At 44.6% G+C, this 20787-nt stretch overlaps 1 protein-coding gene across 4 annotated transcripts in view; it reads right to left on the bottom strand.

The window, feature by feature from the left end:
- The window catches only part of WDR59 (WD repeat domain 59), a 766237-nt gene that overhangs the window by 491392 nt on the left and 254058 nt on the right, over positions 1 to 20787 (bottom strand). For all 4 annotated transcript variants that reach the window (XM_085636815.1, XM_085636817.1, XM_085636814.1 and 1 more), the window contains exon 10: positions 5416 to 5572. In XM_085636815.1, the coding sequence (XP_085492941.1) occupies positions 5416 to 5572 (157 nt within the window). The remainder of the gene's footprint in view (positions 1 to 5415; positions 5573 to 20787) is intronic.

Below are 20787 nucleotides of genomic sequence, written 5' to 3' on the forward strand. Positions count from 1 at the left end.
CAGCTGGACTGCAAAATGAGCTAAAACTATCAACAGAAAAAGGACCAACTGTCCAAGTTTCCTGAAAGCAGCCCATATCAAAGTGAAAAATCCATTTGAATTAGTTGGAATTATCTACTTTATTTAAAAAACCAACGATAGTCGCGAATACTAGCTGAATACAATTAACATTAGAGATCATTCAGTACTTTAAGTTACTCTCGAATTTAGATGTTAGTGGGTAATTTCTACACTAGGATTAAAGTGCGCACGGACCTGTTCACCGACTCACCAAAGAATATGACAGCCTATCAGCATCAGGGTGTCAATCAATCTTTTCCAAATTTTCAAGTGGCGAGAAATAGTTACTTTTGACTACATTAAGCAAGTGGCAAGAAATAGTTACTTTTGTCTACATTAAACATAGTTTGCAAATGACCCCTTATGCAAGCTACTCCAGTCCCCTTCTTGCACGTTATACAGTCTTCAGGTCTGTAAAAAAAAAACAAATTTTAAAAAACTAGCAGTTGTGCTCGGATGCTGCATTTTTGGCAAGATGCTTGATTCAAAATGTGTAGGATATTTCTAGCAATGCCAGGAGTCTTAAAATTTACTACCACACAGTATCCCGTGCAGTTTTTAGGCCTCAGTCCCACCCATTCCACTCTTCTGACCATGATAACTTCATCAAATAAATCAAAATTATTCCCCAGGAGCTGCCTCATCCAGTGTACTACTTTATTCATTTAATCTCCCCATTCTTCTTTCTGTAATTGATGGAGAGGTGGCACATTCGTTAAGATAATGATGTAAGGTGTGGTGGCTGAGGGCAACGGCAGATAATCTCCTAGGGGCACCATCTCAAAGGAGGATTTTGACAAAGTTTTGAAGGCAAAATTAGCACCAATAGCTTGCCCTTCAAGACTGGACTGAGGGTAGCTTTCCCAACAACCCTTTGTACTTGATTCAGCCCTTTTTGTGTCTCACTATTGATCTAGGTGCCCAAGTTGTTGGGGATATGTTGCTGAACCATGGCTCCTGTAGCTAGGTAACGGAGAGGCTGATCAATTACAGTCAATGGGGCCCTAGCTGGCTCTGCTTGATTTAGAAAAGTATCATACAGAAATTGCCCCATCTTGGTCATTCTACCTAGCACCATATCACAAAAACATTTCATTTTCTGTTCTAACTTAGACAGCACCTTATCTAGGTGTTCACATAGTACCTTTAGCAATATATTCATATCATTCGATCTTCGCCTCCACATGCAAAGCCATATCAGGGAGTTAGAGTTGATCGCTTTGATGGTGATTTTGTAGATATATTGCGTAGTGGACGAGTTTTGTTCTCTTTTTCTTTTTGCAGAGGGAGATTTAACTGTAAGGGACATAACATGCCTAAAATATAATTAGGAATGCATGGATTTAGAGCTGTATGGTTAGCAGTGTTGCTAGCAATGGATACACCCTTCTGGCCAGCTAGCAACTCAGATAGATTAGCAGTAACCACACCTTCAGCATCCCCAAAGGAAGGCAAAATAGATGCTGTGCCTCCAATCTCCCTTCAATTAATCTCCCAAGTTGATGGCCCTCATTGTACTAGTAAGATAGTTAGTGATGGGGACTCAATCAATCAAGAACCACTTTATTCGATTATTTAAAATCATAAAAGTATACAGTACATGATTAACAATTTAAGAAACATTCCAACAATTTCATAATTAAAAAAGATAATTTATCTCGGTGGATCAGATTTAAAAAAGCTAATTAGATAGTTAGTGATGGGGACTACTGTTGTATCCCTCTGTTCTCTCACCCCACAGTTACACCTTTTTCCTCTTGCTCATTATGAGAATAAAACCTCAACAAAGCACTAGCTTTAGCATATAAAAATAAATACTGAATAGCAAATGAAAAGCAAACACAGCTAAGAGGGGTGGTCCAGGCCAGCCCAGCCTCAGATCAGCGCGGATGGGCCCACTCTTGGCCAGGTGTTCGCCTGGGCACGTCCTGTGCCGCGGGTAGCCCTCAATCAATTTATGCGGCCTGCCCAGTTTGCCCTGCCTCCAAAGTTCTGGTGCAATGTGGACTATTTTGTCCGGGTCCCCAGCATCTTACAAGAGCCTCCCGTGCCACAGGGAGCCCCTGATCATTTACTGCAGCCAGTGCAAAGCTTGCACCGCATCCAAAGTGCTGGTGCAGTGTGGACTCTTTAGTCCTTAGTCCAGGTCCCTGGCAGGGAGTCCAAATCAATATAAGCAGTCTACGCAGAGCTTGCCCCGCCTCCAAAGTGCTAGTGCATGGTGGATTATGTAGTAATGATTTCGAGCCCTCGGCATCTTAGAATAGTATCCCATGCCGCGAGGAGCCCCTATTCAATTTATGCTGCCTGCATGGAGCTTGCCCTGCCTTAAAAGTGATGGTGCAGTATGGACTATGTAGTCCTTGGTCCGGGCCCCTGATGTCTTAGAATAGAGTCACCATGAACTAGTCATTATTCCAGAAATGGGCCCACATTAGGTGATTAAATGAGTGAATGAAAGAGGTGGAGAGAAAGACCCCGGGCATACCTCTCTCTGTTAGCCCAATATGGTCTACATGAAGCGTAACCTGTTCCAAGATGGCTGCTGTTGGCTCCCTAGCTTAGCCCTCTTTCTTTGGTTCATATGCCCCAGCCACTATGGGGGCCCCAGGGAGTGGTACTGAGATGTCCCCGGGGCAATAGGCAACTCTGTAGCAGAACCTGTCAGAAGCAGAGAGCGGCAGTGGGTGGTGGCGTAACAGAGGCACACCCCCTCTACCTTCCCAGGAGCAGCGTGGTGTCACAAGGCTCGCAAGTTCCCAAATGGAGTGATCTCTGCAGCTCTACAGGCAGGGGCAACCACCACCAGTAAAGGGAGGTAAGGCGACCGCCGCGCCATATTCCTTTGGCTGAGTGAGGGCTCAGCATTTGCAACCCAGAAGCCGCTGAATGCCCTCAGGAGTATTTGTTGTTAGTCCTCTTCACCGCAGGCTCTGCAACACAGCACAACTCTGCGGAAAAGTAGGAGTGTGGCAGAATCCGGTCACAGTGGTATCTCTGTTAAGCACCAGTGTGACCCTGGGGCCCATCACCTAGTAGTGATTGAAAAACTAAAAGATGGTTTCTTGCTCAGGTAGAATAGGTCATTAGTTTCAGACAACAAAACGGCAGACTCTTTCAATGCATACTTGCCTGGGAAACGGGACCAGGATGTAATTGTACCACTGTCTAAATGGAGGTTCTTAAAAACAGTTAATCTAGTTCTTACCTCCTTTGCCCACCTTCTTTCACTACCTTGAATCTCCTCCCAACACAATTCGGAGACTTTACACACCTCATTACCCACCAAGAGTGTATTAAAATATTTTAGGGCCAGAGTGAAGGCCAACAAGTTCCAGGAGACCAGATTGAACTCTCTCCTTATGGCCTGAACGATGGTGCCTTGGGGAAGTGATAAAAGCCTTCTAAGAACGGCCCCTTCTAAATCGGTCCCATTCATAGACGGGATCAAGGGGAAAAAAAACCTCTCCTCCATACAAACTCAACTGAGGTATCTTCCCTTCGTATGTCTGAAGTAGTGGAGTATGTGAAAGCCCCTCAAATCCACTATTAAATCTTGATAGACAGGTGGCCTGCAATAGGGCCTTCTGCTTAATTCCATCCCAATGCTTGCCCCAGTTCACGTTCCTCCTAAATGTCAAGCCCAGAAATTGATATTGGTTGACTTGCTCCCACCTCCTGTGTGTCTACGTACCAGCTAAATTTCTTTACTTTTTTCCCAAAAACAAAAACCTTGGTCTTTTCTAAATAATGTGAAGCTGGTTCTGCTTGCTATAGGTTGCTAGGGCATTAGGTTTCCCTAGCAAACCAATTGGGGTACAATTCAGTTATACCAGATCGTCTGCATAAAGCAGACAATCAATATGCTGTTTCTTGACTTTAGAGGAGAAAGACTTGGATTGAGGAATAAAGGTGGGTGGGAAGATCGGCTAAAAATAGACTAAAACACTGGGGTGCTAAGACGCATCCCTGCCAAAGGCCATTCTCGATGGAGATTCTTTGAGATAATCGACCCGACTTGTCTAAATCCACCTGGGCCCAATTACCAGAATGCAAAGATTGGAATATGCTAGGGAGGTTTGACGGGAGCTCCCAGGCAACATGTTTTCCCCATAGGATGTCCCTACCCACAGGATCGAAGGCTGTCCTGAAGTTGACAAAACAACAGCACAGCCCTTGATTTACTTTAAGGGCTTTCCGAATAATGGCCCATAACGCTAAGCAATGATCTGTGGTACAGTCCTAAGGCAGGGTGCACTATAATACATCTGTGGACATAGCTCCACAAGCAGATATGCTCTGTGATATTTAAGTCGATTCTTAGATTTTACAAGTTAACAGGGAAGCCAAGGTTGAGAACATGTGCTGGATACTGGTAGTTACGGATTCCCCAGCTATATGATGGCTTCACTGAAACTAGAGATGTTTGGTATCAAACATCTCTTATTAATAAGCCCACACTGATTCCAATGATGGATTTATTAACACAAGCACCCATAGGTGCCCCCTGACAACCTACTGACTTCTAGTGTACTGGATGACTGGTGCGGACCAGCATGCCACCACAGACAGGTTTCTGACCCCGGCAGGTGAGAGCCCGCGCTCTCTGAGGGCAGAAACAATGCGTGTTCCAGCCGGATGTGTTGTCACCTTCTCCAAGCAGGATGGCTTCGCTCTCATTGCCTATTTTATGTCACTTGGTTAAAAACATTCCCGTTATTCACTGTTTCCATTTATAAATATATAGGTTTACGTCGGTATTATGTAACATCTTTTTGAGCGGAGATTAGGTTAACATAGACACATACTTTAGATTACTACAGGTTTCTCAGGAGTGTGGGAGTTATAGTGTCATGAAAATTTGTATTCTCCCAAGCAGGCAGTGCTTAATGGGTTTTGTCTCAGGGCTATCCTTTGTAGATACACACATTTTATTACACACGCCATCTTTAAAGAACTGGAATTCATAGCAGTTATGTTTACCTTTAGAAATAGCTAACTTCGATTCAAATGGTCCCTTTATATTTCACTTTTAAAGATCATTTCTGAATTGCAAGAACCAATAAACTGTACTGTATAGAATTAAGGAATTCAGAACATAGCATTTATGAAGGGAACACTGGAAACTTAGCAACTATATGTTAGTGCACTGTAAGCATGTTTTACACCAGTCTGTTCCATAAGAACAAACGAAATATGTAAACACAAGATTTATTACAAAACAAGCACATAAGTAACTTGTAAAAAATCTCCAGAATTTTAGAGTTCTTAAAGTCAGTTACTTCAGTTCTTTTGATTGCATTACACTCATTACAGCCACTTTCATTTCCTGTTTTCCCTTAACAGTGTACCCACCTTCCTTCTGTTTTCGCCACTGGAACTCCAGCACCACATCATCATGCCCTACAAAGGTGTGAACTGGAGTGTTCAGGTCGCATATGTTCCAGAGGAGAAGGCTGTTCTCACGGCGCAGCTGGGGCACCATCACGGTTACCAGCCCATTACTGAAAGGCTGCAGAACAAATGGGAATATAGTACAGCCTTAGTGACCGAACAGAGCATGTGAAGGGGCTCAAAACAACATACATATTTTGGACTGAGTTCATGATTCTTCCGGTCAAGTCAAAACTGCATGGCTTTAGGATTCATCATTGATTTTAATCTGCAAGACAATATGCCATCAGTCCCTTTTAGTTGGTTAGAATAAGTTTCTCGCTTGGGTTTGGATTATCACTCACACACTGGAAACTGGTGAACCATTTGGCCAGTCTTAACTTCAATCATATGGCATTTGTCCACCCGAATCTAGGTGTGGGCTTGACTGCACACCCAGAAGGCTGAGTTATACAGAATGTGTGTGTGGCGGCCCACATGGCAGAAACACAGATTGATGAAAAACTGGATCATTCAACTAGAAAACCACAATAACTTTGCTTGCTCCAATGTTGCTAGTGTAAAACAATCTATCAATTTCTGTAAACCTATTTTGGTACTATTGTAAAAGAAGATGAGTTTCAGAAAAATGCACACATTGCATTGGTTATCCTGTACTTTGGCCATAACATGTGACAATAACCCATAATGCCTGTACATCTTCCACGAGATTTAGTCTCTATTACTAGCTGTGAAGATGTGAAACAGACTCTGGATTGTGTTATGCAAAACAGTCAAGGCAGATATGTATTTGAAAGGGTTAACAAATGATGAGGTAATTATCACAGTACACTTAATGTGAACTCGAACAGATCTGCAACTTGGCATGAGAAGATCAACTTGGTCAAAGACTGAGTGAAAGAACATTTTCAGTCAGTAAAAATATTGCCTCATGTTGTCGTTTCCTATATTGTCACTTTTTAAGCTGAAGAACATTACGACTCCACTGCTGGCTTTTTGCTAAACAGAATATTGATGCATTGGACGAACAGTCAGGAAACTGATGAACCGAACAGTTGTAAGAAATTACCTCACTACTCGAGTCCCCACAGGCTACAGAGGGCAACCCACTAATGTGACTGAAGTTCAGCTTTAGTTTTGCTTTGAGCCCTGAAGGTGAAATCTTTTCACTTTTATTTCTGGTGAATGGCAGTTATCTGCAGTGAATCCAATTCTCCAAGGGTGATTTACTAATGTCCCGACTTCTTCTGGCCCTAGATTTCAAACATTATATATTACTCACTTTTGCGGGTTGTCATTGTAAAGCACACGAAAATCTAGCAACCTTCCATATAAACTAGTCTGGCCTCCTCTATTCCCAGCAACTGCAGACGTGTTACTGGCCTCGTGATTTCTAAGTAATATAGTGAGAAACCCATCAACTTCAGATCACCTCAATCGTTTCTAGTCATTTAACAAGATGCAATCAGGCCTTTATTCAGTCCATGCCATCAACCTTGCTTTGATCAAAGTGGTAAACAACTTCCTAATAAACACTGACAAAATGACTTGCATTTTATGGATCTACTGGATCCATTTGTTGCACTAGACACTATGGTCTAAGATCTCAGAGTACACTAGCTATATTGAGGTGCTGGTATTCAGGGGATACTTATAACTTCTTCCTTCTTTGTATATTAAATCCAGTATTTGTGAAGCACGAACAATTACCCCTAAGGGTGTCAAGGTGAAGGGGGGCGTTGGGAAGATTAACTGAGCAATTGCCCAGAGTCACATGGTGCTAGGCTAACCTGCGCCGTGAATCGAACCGTGAGCCCCCGTGTTCGAGTCAGCCGCCCTGGCCGCTGCACCACACCTCTTCCACCAATATATATATTATGGGTTACTTCTGAGTTGCCTTATATTTCCATTATCTATATTCAACACTGGATTCTGATGGGGATCAACTGACCAACCTGAACCGGACAAAATTATTGGTTGCTAATAGGAGACTGACTCTTAGATAATATAGGTGGCTTGAAGCCTAAAGTGTGTACCCTTATCATGCCAATTAGGCCAAGGATTGCCTTCATATTTCCTTCAACCTCAATTGGTTATGTTAAAGACATTTGTAAGGATAGGAATGTCCCCTGCATGGTATACTGGTGTGTTCCCTTGCCCGGAGTGCCCAATTGGACAAAACCTAGAACCTGAATAACTGTATCAGCTTGGCTAAGGAGGAAAAGTACAGGTTAAACAAGGTTGGGCTCAATGAGGAGCATTTAGGCACTCCATATGGAAAACAGAAAGCTTTGGCCATAAAGTGACCACATGTCAGTGTATAGGTTCAATCAACCAAAAAGATTTCAGTAGACCAAGAGCTTTACACTCAATGCCCAGCTAAGAAAGACGCATATTTGAAAGTGTGGGTGAGAACATGTAGAAGGTTCGAAAGCTGTGGAAAGATCGAGCATGACCAAGACTGCGATCTCCTCCTGGTCCACCACTAATCTGATGCTGTCTACTGCCACAACCAATGTGGATTCGGTACCGTGCTCGCTTCTCAAGCCTGCCTGAGACGGATCATGGAGTTGACTGGTATCAATATATTTCATACGTTGCTGCTTAAAATGTTTTCATAGGGTCTTGGACAGAGCAGGTAACAAAGAAATGAGCTAACAACTTTTACATTCATCACAATATAATTTTTTTTCTCTATTTTTTTTTAAGTGGAATGATACTCGCTTCTTTCCAGGCCCTAGGAAAAAGCCCTGCCTCTATAACAGAATTGTCAGAATAAGACACTCAGGACACTATGTAGGGAGCAAATAGCAGAACTTGTAAGTGCACGGATGTAAGAGAGATCCTGATTTAATCACTAACAAACACTTCATAAGTTGTGCCACAGAGACCTGAGATAAAAGGAAAAAGCACGAGTGCTCACAGGAAGGGAGACAATAGACTCAGAAACCAGATACACCTGGTAACAAGAGTGGGAGAACTCAGAATAGATATTTAAAATCTTAGTTTGGAAAAGAGCTACTAAATTATCACAAAAAGACTCAGCAGTATCCAAGTTCAGCAGATAAGGGGAGTTGAACAAGGAGTTTACAATCTTAAAGAGCTCCTTAAAAGAGTGGTCAGCTGACTTGATTTTTGTAGAGAAAAATTCCAATATAGCCTAAAAAATAGCACTCTTGCAACTGAAACCTATGTTTCCTGTTTTCATCCTGGTCAGGCGGCACTTACACCTGGCCAATTTAGGTTTTGTGTTTAAACCAAAGAGCAAATGGTTTTTCTGTATGAGGACCAGCAATATTTAAACTATATGTGAGAGTCAGTAAATGTGAGAGTCATGGATGAGTGTGTATTTTTATCAGTGAGTCTATAAGAGAGTAATTATGTCTTAATGGAAGTATGATTGATTCTTTGCATGACTGACTAGGTGTGTGAGTTACTCTGGATATGTGGCAGTGTGTGAGGGTCTGTATAGGTGTATGAGTGCATTTGATAGTGTTATATTGATGAGTGACTGCATGTATGAGTAACTGTATGGTTGAATGAGTGGATGTGTGTGTGTAGACCTAGGAATCAGTCAGTGCGTATTTAGTAACTGATATTGATGTGCCTATTTTTTCGAAAATGGTAGTCTGTATTTTAGAGTGGGTGTATCAAAGGTTATATTCAGGTGTGAGGAGGTGTATCAGATTTTCACGTGGATAATGTCATCAGTGATGTCATTTGACATGTCATCAGTGATGTCATCAGTGATGTCACTGAACATGTCATGAATGATGTAATATGTGACGTCATCAGCAGTGCATTGCGGGGGCGTGAGTTATAGTTAGCTGAACTAACTATAACGCTGGAATTTCTATGGTTTTATACAAGTGAAATTTCCGACTAACTATAACGTTCCTGAAACCTATGTTTTTTTCAGTGAATTTCTATGTTTTTTTTAAATGCTAATTTCTAACTATAACCTGCCTGAAACCTATGGTTTTTTCAGTGAATTTCTATGGTTATAGGTTATGTTTTTTTTGTGCCTTGTTGGCTAGAAGATGGAGAAACCTACCACCCAATTATTCAAACAGCTTAGCAGCTCCCCCTATACAAATCCTAGAGTGATTAACGAAGATCCCATCAAGTGGGTGCTCCTCCCTATGTGTAGACTAAACAATCTGTGTGAAACCCATGCTGGTCATAATATCAATAAAAGAGGAGATGTACTGACATGCGGCAGCTTCTAGATGAAAATTAAAATACCCAAGAATAGAGAAATTAGATTTAAGGGGAAATGGTTCAATTGTCTGGCCTAACAATGACAAAAAACAAGTCCTAGGCCAATGAGGGCGATAGATAAGAAGACCTGTGACGGAAAAGGCATCATGGATTTTAAGTTTAAACAGAGTGGCCTCACAATGAGACTGCAATTGAGACAAATAAGGCTCAAGCAAACAATGCAGGGTGTCGCTAAGAATAATGGCAAGTCCGTCCACCATGCTAATGTGGCGGTCTAATCCAACAATAGCATATCCTGCAGGAACCCCCTCTGAAAGATCAGGCCAGAGTGCTCCTGCACCCAGGTTTCTGTGACAAAAAACAGTGTATGACTAGATTGTGAGAATGAAGTTCATTACTTCTATCTTGTTTTTAATTAACAAGTGTGCATTTGTCAATAAGCAAGCTAAACTACGACCTGTCTCCCCTGTAGCCTTCGTTGAGTGCTCAGGGAATCAAAGCATCCAGTTACTTAAAAGGACCCTTGTAGCCAGCCATCATTAGAGACAAACTGCACTTGGGGCAAGTGCCAGAATCCAGACATGCCCTATTGGGTAAAAGACCTCTGGTCAACACATCTCGATGACGAAGGCCTAGTAATTGGAACCTAGTGTATATCTGACGTGAACTCAATTCTATCCTAAATCCGCCAGGGTTCCTGGCGCACGGTGTGTTCCGGGGGCCAACGGGCTTGACCTTTGGCTCGCCAGCAGAACGTCCGCTATGCAAACGCGCTGCCATGTTATTAAAATAGACCAGTCTCAAAAGGGGCATGCCTGGATGTGACGTGACAGGCAAGAAATTAAGGGGGATATAAATTAAAAACACCTGGATTCCAGCAACTCCTATCTGCTAACAAAGGCTCCCCTTTGCAGCTGGCGTATGTGGAAATAAAATATAGGATTAAATCAAAAGTGAGAAAAAAAACACATATTAAATCTAAAACGAACTACTAGGTACTACTAAGATAGCGCTGACACTAGACAGAACCAGGCATCTCCATAAGCCACTTAGAATGGAAGATCAGCTAACAAAAAAAAAAAACAGGCATTCAAGTGGAGAGAGAAAACTTCTCCCATTTGCCCATGATGTTCAGTTAGTGCACGGACATGTTGCCATGTCACTAAACTAGAGCAGCCTCAGAAGGGGGCTTGGTTGACCGAGACGCAACGCGTCAGGCATGAAAACAATGGGGGACATCAATTAACAAGCATTGGCAGTGCCAACAGGTCTCGCATTTGCAAGAGTTCGAGCTACTGGCTTTGTAAATGACAATATCTTTTACTTGTGTGTTTTGGTTTGGAGTAGAGCGGGTGTATGTGGTTTGAAGTAGAATTATGTGGGTTGAAGTGGAATTGTCTGTTATGTGGCCTAATGGATAGATCAGGGTGAGAGCTGCTCAGAATAGGTAGGAAGACAGAGAGGGGTAGGTAGTTTATGCATGAAGTGGTGAATGAACTCCAGACAGAGGAGCAGAAAGAGTGTGTGAGAAAGAGAAGGGGAGGGCAGGTGACAGGCGCATAAGGAGGGAGCGCCTGGATATGACACCCCAAGAAGGAGGAGGACAGCGTGGGATTGAGGACACAAGCTTTGAAAAGCCACAGGAAAAACTGTGCTCGAAGACCTGAAGTCAACCACATGAGAGAGGCAGAAAGAGTCGCCTTTGGGACCTAGTGGCTTTGCCAATATGTTTTAGCAATGCTGCACCGCATCCCTGAGGCTACGCAGCATAGCTAAATAATTTAAAAAATAACACACACATTACGGCTTGAATGGTGGAGTCATTTTGTAAATGTGCACACCACAAATATTTGTGCCTACAAAATTTACAGATCCTAGTTGGATCAGTAACTAAAAAGAAGAAATGACAGGGAGGTGAGCAGAAGAAAATTGGGGTGAGGAGAGTGGAGGAGGGGTTAAGCAACATAGGGAACAGAAACACAATGAATGTGGGAGAGAAGCACATGATGAGACGAAGAAACATTGCCAAAAGTATAGAACCACATGGGAAGCCAGATTAACATAAAGACGGGGAACATATACAAATGTTGAGACAGAGCTATAAGGACATGGGGAAGCAACATGGGGGGGCGGAAACAACATGGGAGGAACAGAGAAGCACACAACACTGAGACAAAGCAACACGGAGATGGTGGGACTTAGAAGCACATGGCAAGACGCAGCAACACCAAGACGGGGCGCACACACACACACATGTAAGAGACAGCAATATGAAGACGGCTGGGCAGAGAAGCACAGGAAGAAGACAGCTGGAAAACAAACGCACTCTTGTCGAATGTTTAACTAACAAAAAAAAATAGCACCAGGCAGCATATGGATACATTAACGTGTCAATGCTTTAGAGAAGGAGCAAGCTCACAATGGGGAAGTAAACCCCACACAAGTCATAAATTTAGAAGCATGTAAAAGAGAAGGGCAATAAGGCCAACAAATGGTAAAGAAAGATTGGATTGTAAACAAACTGTAAGCTAACAAAATATCTGCCAATGGACAGTGCATGAGGCAAGACCTAAAATTATGGGTTTAAGAGCTGATCTAAAGGCTGAATTGTCCATAACCAGGTCAGCTGCACACCATAGTGGTCCAGAGACGCACTCAGATGCTGCTATCAGGCTGCCCAATGTCTACTGTCATTAGAAACACTGAACATAATCCAAGATGGCACTGAGCATATGGTGTGGACTCAGTAGAGTACATATCAAAAGTATTAAATGACAGTTTACAGAGCACAAGCAGTTCTCAGGCTAGTTGGGCAGACATTTTTAGAGGGCATATAAAGGAAATGCAATGAACATTAGGTCTGCATTATGAAGGTTGCGGAGGGTACACTAACAGCAAGTGGAGGGAGTGGGCACATAGTCTGCAGTTTGAGAATCTCAGCAGTACAATCAGGGTCCGCACAAGGTATGCAGAGACTGGTTCAGCTGAAGAACTGCAGAAAACATGAAAAGGGAAGGGATTTGTAGGGAGACTACAGCGGGATGCGGGTTAGTAGACATTATGAAACTGGCAGAGGGTTTGTAGGTAGTCGACTGCGGGCAATGGATTTGCAGACAGCATGCAAAGGGCAGAGTGTTTGCGGGGAATCTGCATAGGCTAGTGGATTTTCAGACAGTATGGAATATGCGGAGGGTTTGCAGGAAATCTGTATTGTGGTTGCAGACAGTATGAAGTGGGCAGTTTCTAAGGAGTCTGCAATGAGCAGTTAGTCTTCAGACATGGAAGTGAGTGCAATATTAGCAGACAGCATGCAGTGGATAGTTTGTAGGGAGTTTGCAGTGGGCCTGCAGACAGTTTGCAGAGTGTTTATCTGGAGTCTGCAGAGGGCAATAGATATGCAGACACTATACCGTGGGCAGAGGATTAGCAGAAAGCATGCAGCGGGAAGAGGATTTGTAGTGAGCCTGCAGAGAGTACACAGTAGACAGAGGGTTTGCAGGGTGTCTTCAGTAGTTCTAGTCTAGAGAGAGTATGCACTGGGCAGAGTGTGCAGGAAGACTGCCGCGTGTGTAAGAAAGTGACTTCTTTTTGCTAGGTTGCCCCCACTTTTTGCCAAACTGTTAATGTACTTTGACTGAGTGTGCCCTGGGTTCCTGCCAACTAGGTACCCAGGGCCTATGTTCTTTCCCGAAATTGCATTGAAATCAAACCCAATTGGTACTCTTTGGTCACATGTCAGTTCCTTGTAAATGGTAACTTGGTACCAAGGGCACTGTGGCCAAGCAAGGCCTCTAAGGGCTGCCGCACTTATTGTGTCACTCTCTCTCTCTCCCTCATATATATATTGCAGGCTGAATTTTTTGGTGCAGAACAAAGTGAAAAGTCGACATGACACACGTCCCTGTGTGCCATGCCTACAACCCACTGCCCTGGCATAGGTCAGCCACCCCTCCAGCTGGGTGCACTATACCAGTGGTGAGGGTACATGTGCATGTGCCCTGTACCCCTACAGTGTCCAAACCAATTCATAGACATTGTAAGTGCAGCAATGCCAATAAGAGTATATGGTGCTGGGGGTTTGTCATTACGAACTCCACAGCACCATAATGGCTTTACTGAAAACTGGAAAGTTTGATATCAAACTTCTCAGCACATTAAACCCACACTGATGTCAGTGTGGGATTTAAGGAAAAATACACTCAGAGGGCATCTTAGAGATGCCCCCTGAAAAACGACCTATCTCTAGAGTCCTGGCTGAGTGGCTGCTTGCCAGCTGCCACCACCAGACATGTTTCAGGTCCTCTAGGTCAAAAGCCTGCTGCTCTCCGGGTTCAGGAACAATACACATCCTGGGATGAGGTGCAAGCCTCCTCCTCCAGGATGGGCAGGGTCAACGAAGGGGAAGCTTCAAAAGCTTGCTGTCTTTGTAAGCTAACCCCAGCCATCTGCTGCTTCCAGAAACTGGCCCCCACCGGTTCTGACCCCCCACTTCAGATGGGAGAATCCGCTGGAAAACTAAGTGAGGATGGGAGGTGTGCCCACCTTTGCCAGCCCCATCCCTCAGGTGGGGAAGGCGAGGTGAAGCCCAACTCTCAGTCGCCACCATCTTGCAGATGTGGGACCCAACCAATCAGAGAGGCATATGGCCCCCTCCCACTGGAGGGTGGCTTAATAGGGGGTGTACCCACCCCAAGGAAGGGACCCATTGGTCCCGAACTTTACTTACCTGTAACGCCCCTAAATCTAGTATTTAGGGGCAATCCTGAACCTTGCCTCCTCAGACAAGAATTGACCAAAAGAAAAGAAGGACCGAAGAAGCTGTGCTGAAACTAAGAAGAGGAGGACGCCCACTGACTTGGCCCCAGCCCTACTGGCCTGTCCCCAACTCGAACCTGCTTCAGCAAAATCCTGATGTGTCCTGCAGCCAGCAGCCCTCGAGAACCCGGAGGACCTGCCCTGCCTTCCCAACCCAAGACTTTGTCTCCTGTGAGCACTGGATTTGCTCACCAACAGACTCCGACTCCGGCCAAATCCACGAGTCTGCACCACTTTGCACCACACGCCGACAGGAGGTCTTCCCCGGCTAACCGGACCTGAGATCTGGTGATCTCTGACCTGCCTCGAATCTCCAATCGATGCCTGCAGCCCCTTTCTGGAGGATCCCCCAAACAGCGACCTGAGCTGGCAAGAAAACCCGACACCTAAAGACACCCCTGCACCCGACGTCCCACGGCTTGGGGTGGACCAACCAACAGTGGCCCAGCATCCCCAGGCATCCCAACGTACCTCTCCAACTGGTGGTCACCTCCAGAAGATCTCCGTCCCGAGCCTGCAGTCTTTGTTGCAACAGGAGAATCCCCATTGAAAACAAGAGGGCACCCGACGCCAAAACAGCACCCGGCACCCAGCTGTTGCGGGTGCACTTTGGGTGCTAACTCGGATCCCCCTTTGCCCTGAGCCTAACACCAGGAGCTTTGCTCACACAACCTTGTAGCCTGCTCGTGAGCAGGCACCAACCGGAGGCCCCCTATCCCCCACTGGATAACATTGGGCCTCAGCACCCGGCCGCTCTAGTGCCGCTGAGAGTGCATATTTGACCCTGAGGGAACTCTGGTTCTTACCCCAGAAAACCAACTCCCAAACCTAGGTACTTACATTGAAGTCAATAACCTCAAGCGTGGAGTTGGTTTGTATGAAAACGTGAAGAACTGCAAATATACAAACACTGCTTTACTTACATTGTCTCAAGGAAATGTCCCAGTGTGATATCTAGGCATGTCACACTCAGTAAAAAAAGTATTCCATGAGTAATCAAAAGTAATTTCAACTGTATTCAAAGTTTTTACAAACCTGTAACGAAGTCATTTTATCAGCTTGCTTGTATTGTTCAACCTGCCTTGAAAAGTACCATTTACACTTACCTGTGCCAAGCTTGCTTGGTTCTAGAAAATAAATATAACTAAATAATATTTTTATACAAAAAAATTGGTCTGAGTTCAGTCTTTGAATGTGTGACATCATTTCTTGCCTGAGTGTGTAAAACAAAGGCTTAACACTACCTCTGATAAAGCCTTACTGCTCGCTCACACTACCACAAATAGAGAATAAGGTGCCATCTACTTTTACCTAAGCCTATTATTAGGGTTCTACTGGACTCTGTGCACACTATACCTCATTTTGGTATAGTATATACAGAGCCAGCTTTCTGCAGCGTGCACATGGTTTGTAGAGCATCCGCAGTAGTCTATAGGCAGTGTGCAAATTGCAGGGGGCTTTGTGAGGAGTCTGCAGAAGGTTGTGGGTTTGCAAACAATATGGAATGGGCAAATTGCTAGAAGGGGAATCTACAATAGGTCTGCAAACATTCCACACAGCACACAATATGCAGTGTGCCAAGGGTTTGCGGGGGGGGGGGGAAGGGGGGGGGTTAAGTAGGCACATTAGGTTTGAAGGGAGTCTGACTGCAGTGGGCTGTGAGTCTGCACAGAAGCCCTGCAGGGAATTTGCAGTGGGATCGCACTGTGCAGGCAAGCTCTCATTATCCTCTCTCACACCTCTACAAAATGACCCTTTTATCTGCAGGCCCGGTTCTGTGCATCAGTGTGGACATATTCTTAATAATTATTACATAAAGCATGGTACAAAGACAGCTGCAGCCGATAAGCAGCTCCCCAAATTGGACACAAATGCGGATTAAACTAACAGTTCAGTTCAAAGGACAGCCGTCTATCCTAACAGGCTGCTGTTCACATGCCACCAGGACATACTTTTCCATATTGACCAATCTGCCTCGCACTATGTCAGGGATACCCTATGAGCTACTCTAGTGGAAATGAATCGCTGCCTTGTGAGGGGTGCTCAATATGGGATTCCTCTGGACTCAAGTTATCATTGAAGGCCAGATATGTAATTCTGGGCAAATCGCTGAATTTCCCCGAGACTACCAAAACAAGTAATATGGCGGGAGGGGTGAGGAACAGAAGCATCAGGCACAAAGGTGAGTGGGAAGGGCTAGCAGCAACATGGGCGGTGGTAGGAGGGACAAATGCAAGCAGCTAAAGCCGCCAAGCTGAACACAGGCAAAAAGTAACCGAGAAGGAAACCAAGAGAAAAATTGCCCCCCATAGAACAGATAAACAACCAAAGAATAATGATACAGTACTTGGTACCTGCTCTGTGGGAGGAACAAAAGAGAACAAGCATTTGCAAAGCAACAGGTCTCGCATTTACGGGAGTTTGAGCTATTGACATTGCAAATAACAATGCCTTTTAGTTTTGTTTTCATTTTTAAAACATAAATAAAAGGCACTGCCATTTGCAATACCAATAGCGTAAAATCGCGTAACTGCAAGACCTATTGCATTGCAAATGCTTGTATTACAGGGGAGCTGCCTGATTTGAGACTGGTAGACGGCAGTGAGGATGCTGGCACCTGGGCTGCTGGGAGAGGAGCATCGAGGTTGGAGTGGCAAACGGAATGCGGGGGGAGTCCTGCGTACTGCAATTGCCTATGCATTTGCACTGAGGATGCAGGCTTTATGGCCACAAGTACCCGGAGGTGATGAATAGTAGCGGGGAGGTGTAACAAATGAAAGTATGAGTGCGAATGTGCAATCAGTAGGCAGTCCGCTGCACAGGGACGCCCCTCTACACCCAGCAGCATATTACGAGTGCTCCAGGACAATACATTTATTAATTACACATGCACGATAGCCCTGTTTAGCATGCCTGCATTCACTGCACACTCTCCGTGCTGGACAATAAAGCAAGCCGCTTGCCGCCTTTATAAAAGTTAAGGGATGGCATGGCGCGCTGGGAAAATGTAAATTAAATGATTTGGTGTGATTCTGGAATAGCATTGGGGGTGGGAGAGAGTTGGACAAGGCAGCATCCCCCACAGAGTTACGGCAGTGCAGACAAAGCAAGCGATAGACAGCCTGCATGCTATGTGTGGAAGCTTCTGCTTTATCGAAGTAGTCCTCGAAGGAACAATTACAGCGCTAGAGCGTAAGGGAACTGTAATTGGCCGGTGCTCCTCAGTACAAAACTGAAGTGATAAATCTGGAGTGACAACCAGTGAGGAGTCACCACAGAAGACTAACGCAGTTGTCAACCAATGGTAAGCAGCCGGTAGAATTTCCCTCTGTAGATTGTTGACTGCAGGTCTTGCAGACAGCACGTGCAGTGTCAAGGCTCGACCTAAATAGGAGGGACAAAGAGCCAGGATGCACCACTAGCAAGCAATTATTTTTAAAGGACACTGAAACAAACAAAAAGCAGTAGGCAGACACAGTAGTATACACTAAAGTATATACAAGAGGTTGAAAGCTTGACCTAAAAACAACTTGCACCTGCTAAAACAAGCATTGGCATAGGCAACAGGTCTTACCTATGGGATTGTATAAGTATTTATTCATGCAGCACATTATTCTGGGAGCTACAATAGCTACCGTTCTTTAACGTGGAAGCTTTGACACTAACAGGCACAATATAACACTGCATTGAGAAGTACTTATATAAAGTGTTATTTTTGTACAACTGGTAGTCTGAACTAACAGGTCACTGCCAATGACAACATGAGAGCTGGTGCTTCTGCAGATAAGCAAATAAGTCACTACATGTGACTGGATGTGTGTGTAAAGAGCACCAAGCCTAATGAGTCAAGGAGAGCTGAAAACTGTTCATTGGAACATTGTCCTCTTGACGCGATATCGCACAAAAACTTGTACTTAGGGCTAGTGAACCATGGTTTGTTGTAGCACACCACCTTTCAAGTACAAGATTTTCGTTCATCAAATCATAGTTTTCAGATTCCTAAGTTCAACTGAAGTTTAAACTGAAGCCCAGAAACTGCAAATCCTAGAATGCAATGCCAAGGGATTATAAGTTGTGCCTTATTTGGCAACTTCACCTCTATTGTAGTAAAAATAGCCCTGTAAAGCTGCCAGTCATGTGCTTGCTACTGGATAAACGCCCACATTAAATAAAAATAAATAACTACAGACATCCACTGAGCTCGTTGGCATAAGGAGTCAATCAACTGCCAAGTAGCTGAATGCCATGCAGCATCCCATCAGCCAATTATGGCTGTCTGTGTTTGCACTGGACAAACACATAATCAACAAGCATTTGCAATGCAATCAGTCTCGCCCATTATCCTGGGTGCTACAACATTAGCACTAGGCGGTATCCTCGGCGTTAATAAAATAAGTACATGGATGCATAATTAAAAAACAAACTTAAATGGTGCATGATTACTGGGGTGCATGTGCGGTGGTGTGTGGGCTGGGCATGACGGAGCGAAGAATGCAGATCAGAGACACTGTTTTGTAGCACTGGAATATAGGAATACAGGAGAATTGGGCCATTAGAACGGCCCTTACTCTGCTGCGTTGCCTGCATGAACCCTGGATTGTGCCGAATTGTGCTGAGTCACCTTGACTCGTGACTGAAAAAGACTTCTTCGAACAAAAACAGCTTCAAACATCTTGACCTAACACTAGATGGCGGGAGTATGCAAAGCATGTGTATCTACACCACACATACCTCGAACAAGTGCGTCCTGAAAGTCCAACAGTATTATTGTGGAGAGGATGTAGCCTTACGGCTAGAGCGGTTGACGTCGAAGCTAGGGAACCGGGTTCGAATCTCGGCTACGACGCTCAACATCTTGTGATTCTGGGCAAATCCCTTAATCTCCCAGTGCCTAAGAATAATGAATGTGTTCTTGTGTAACGAAAACTGGTGCTATGTAAAGCGCTCTAATACCCGATTTATCGGGTTCTAAGTGAGGAAACTGGGGTCCCAGGAGTTGGGTGATGGCAGGCAATTATCCTATGTACAGAAGCTGCTGTCCAGGGCTTGCACCAGACCCCAAGAAGGACATCAGTGAGGGCTTCGTTGAATGGGAGGAGAGATGTGGAAGGGGTAACTCCTGGCTGAAACACCTCCGTCAAGACTTTCATCTTGACTGCCACAGAAGGCAACTAAAGGTCCAGGGCCTGCACCACCCTCTGCATCACCATTGCAAAGGAGGCTCCCTTTTCCGTAGCTACAGAAGGAGGAGAGATCAAGCCAGTGGGAGGTGTGTAGCTCCTACCTGATGTCCCCTGATTGAATTAGGGGGTGATGGAATGAAATAGGTTGCATAGGTTGAGAGCCGGGTGGGACACACACACACACACACACACACACACACATACACACTGGAGAAAGAAGAGCCAGGCTCTTCCGTGCACTTCAAAAGGTGCTCTTTGATTCAGAGAAAGGTCACTGGAAGGGGCCTCAGCAGCACATCTCGGGAAGGAGATGTGGCTCATAAGAAGATCATAAAGTGCAGGGCTGAGGCCCTGGGCTAGCCTTTTGAAGCAGATATCACTGTGGCTGACAACCAGGTGTGAACCTCTAGTCACTCTCATGGCCTATTTTATTGGGTCTTGCTATTTCAGACTGCTTTTCGGAGGTAGGGCAGGGCAGAGGAGAGGGCACTTTAAAAGGAAGCAGACCCTAACACAAACTACAAAATGTGATTTAGTGACTGGGTCTTTGCAGTTTGATGTTGGGGTTATGCTTCTTTTAAAGTATGCACTACTCCTTTTCATTTTACTTCATGAAAGAGGATGGCCACGGCAGGGAAAAACTCTGAAGCGGATTTTCCACAACACAATTAATAGGAGTGACCAGAGTTCACCGCTGGATGTCAGTCACAGTGATATGTGCATCAAAAGATTAATCCCAGACCCTCAGCCCTACTGTTTATGATTCTCTTATCAGCCCCCTCTATATTCCAGAGATGTGTCCAGGTCCCTTCCTTGTGATCTATCACTGAATCAAATAACAGTCTTTTGAACTGTAAAGGGAGTCTCTTCCTTTTTCCCCCCCAGTGTGTCACAACCCAGCTCACAGGAATGCAGCAATATAAAAATCTGTCTTAGAGGATTCCTCTCTTCCTGGTGTCTTTACCAGGCAGGCCTGGGCTTCCTAAAATAGAAGCCAGAGTCCTCTATACAATGTACAAAGCAGGTGTCACGACTCACTCCCTGCATTCTCGTGCCCACCACCAGGGGGCTGAATTGTGGGGCTCTCCAGTGTCACAATAAGCTTTCAGACCCT

Source organism: Triturus cristatus, chromosome 12 (assembly GCF_964204655.1).
Source record: "Triturus cristatus chromosome 12, aTriCri1.1, whole genome shotgun sequence".
In the NCBI taxonomy this organism is placed as follows: domain Eukaryota; kingdom Metazoa; phylum Chordata; class Amphibia; order Caudata; family Salamandridae; genus Triturus; species Triturus cristatus.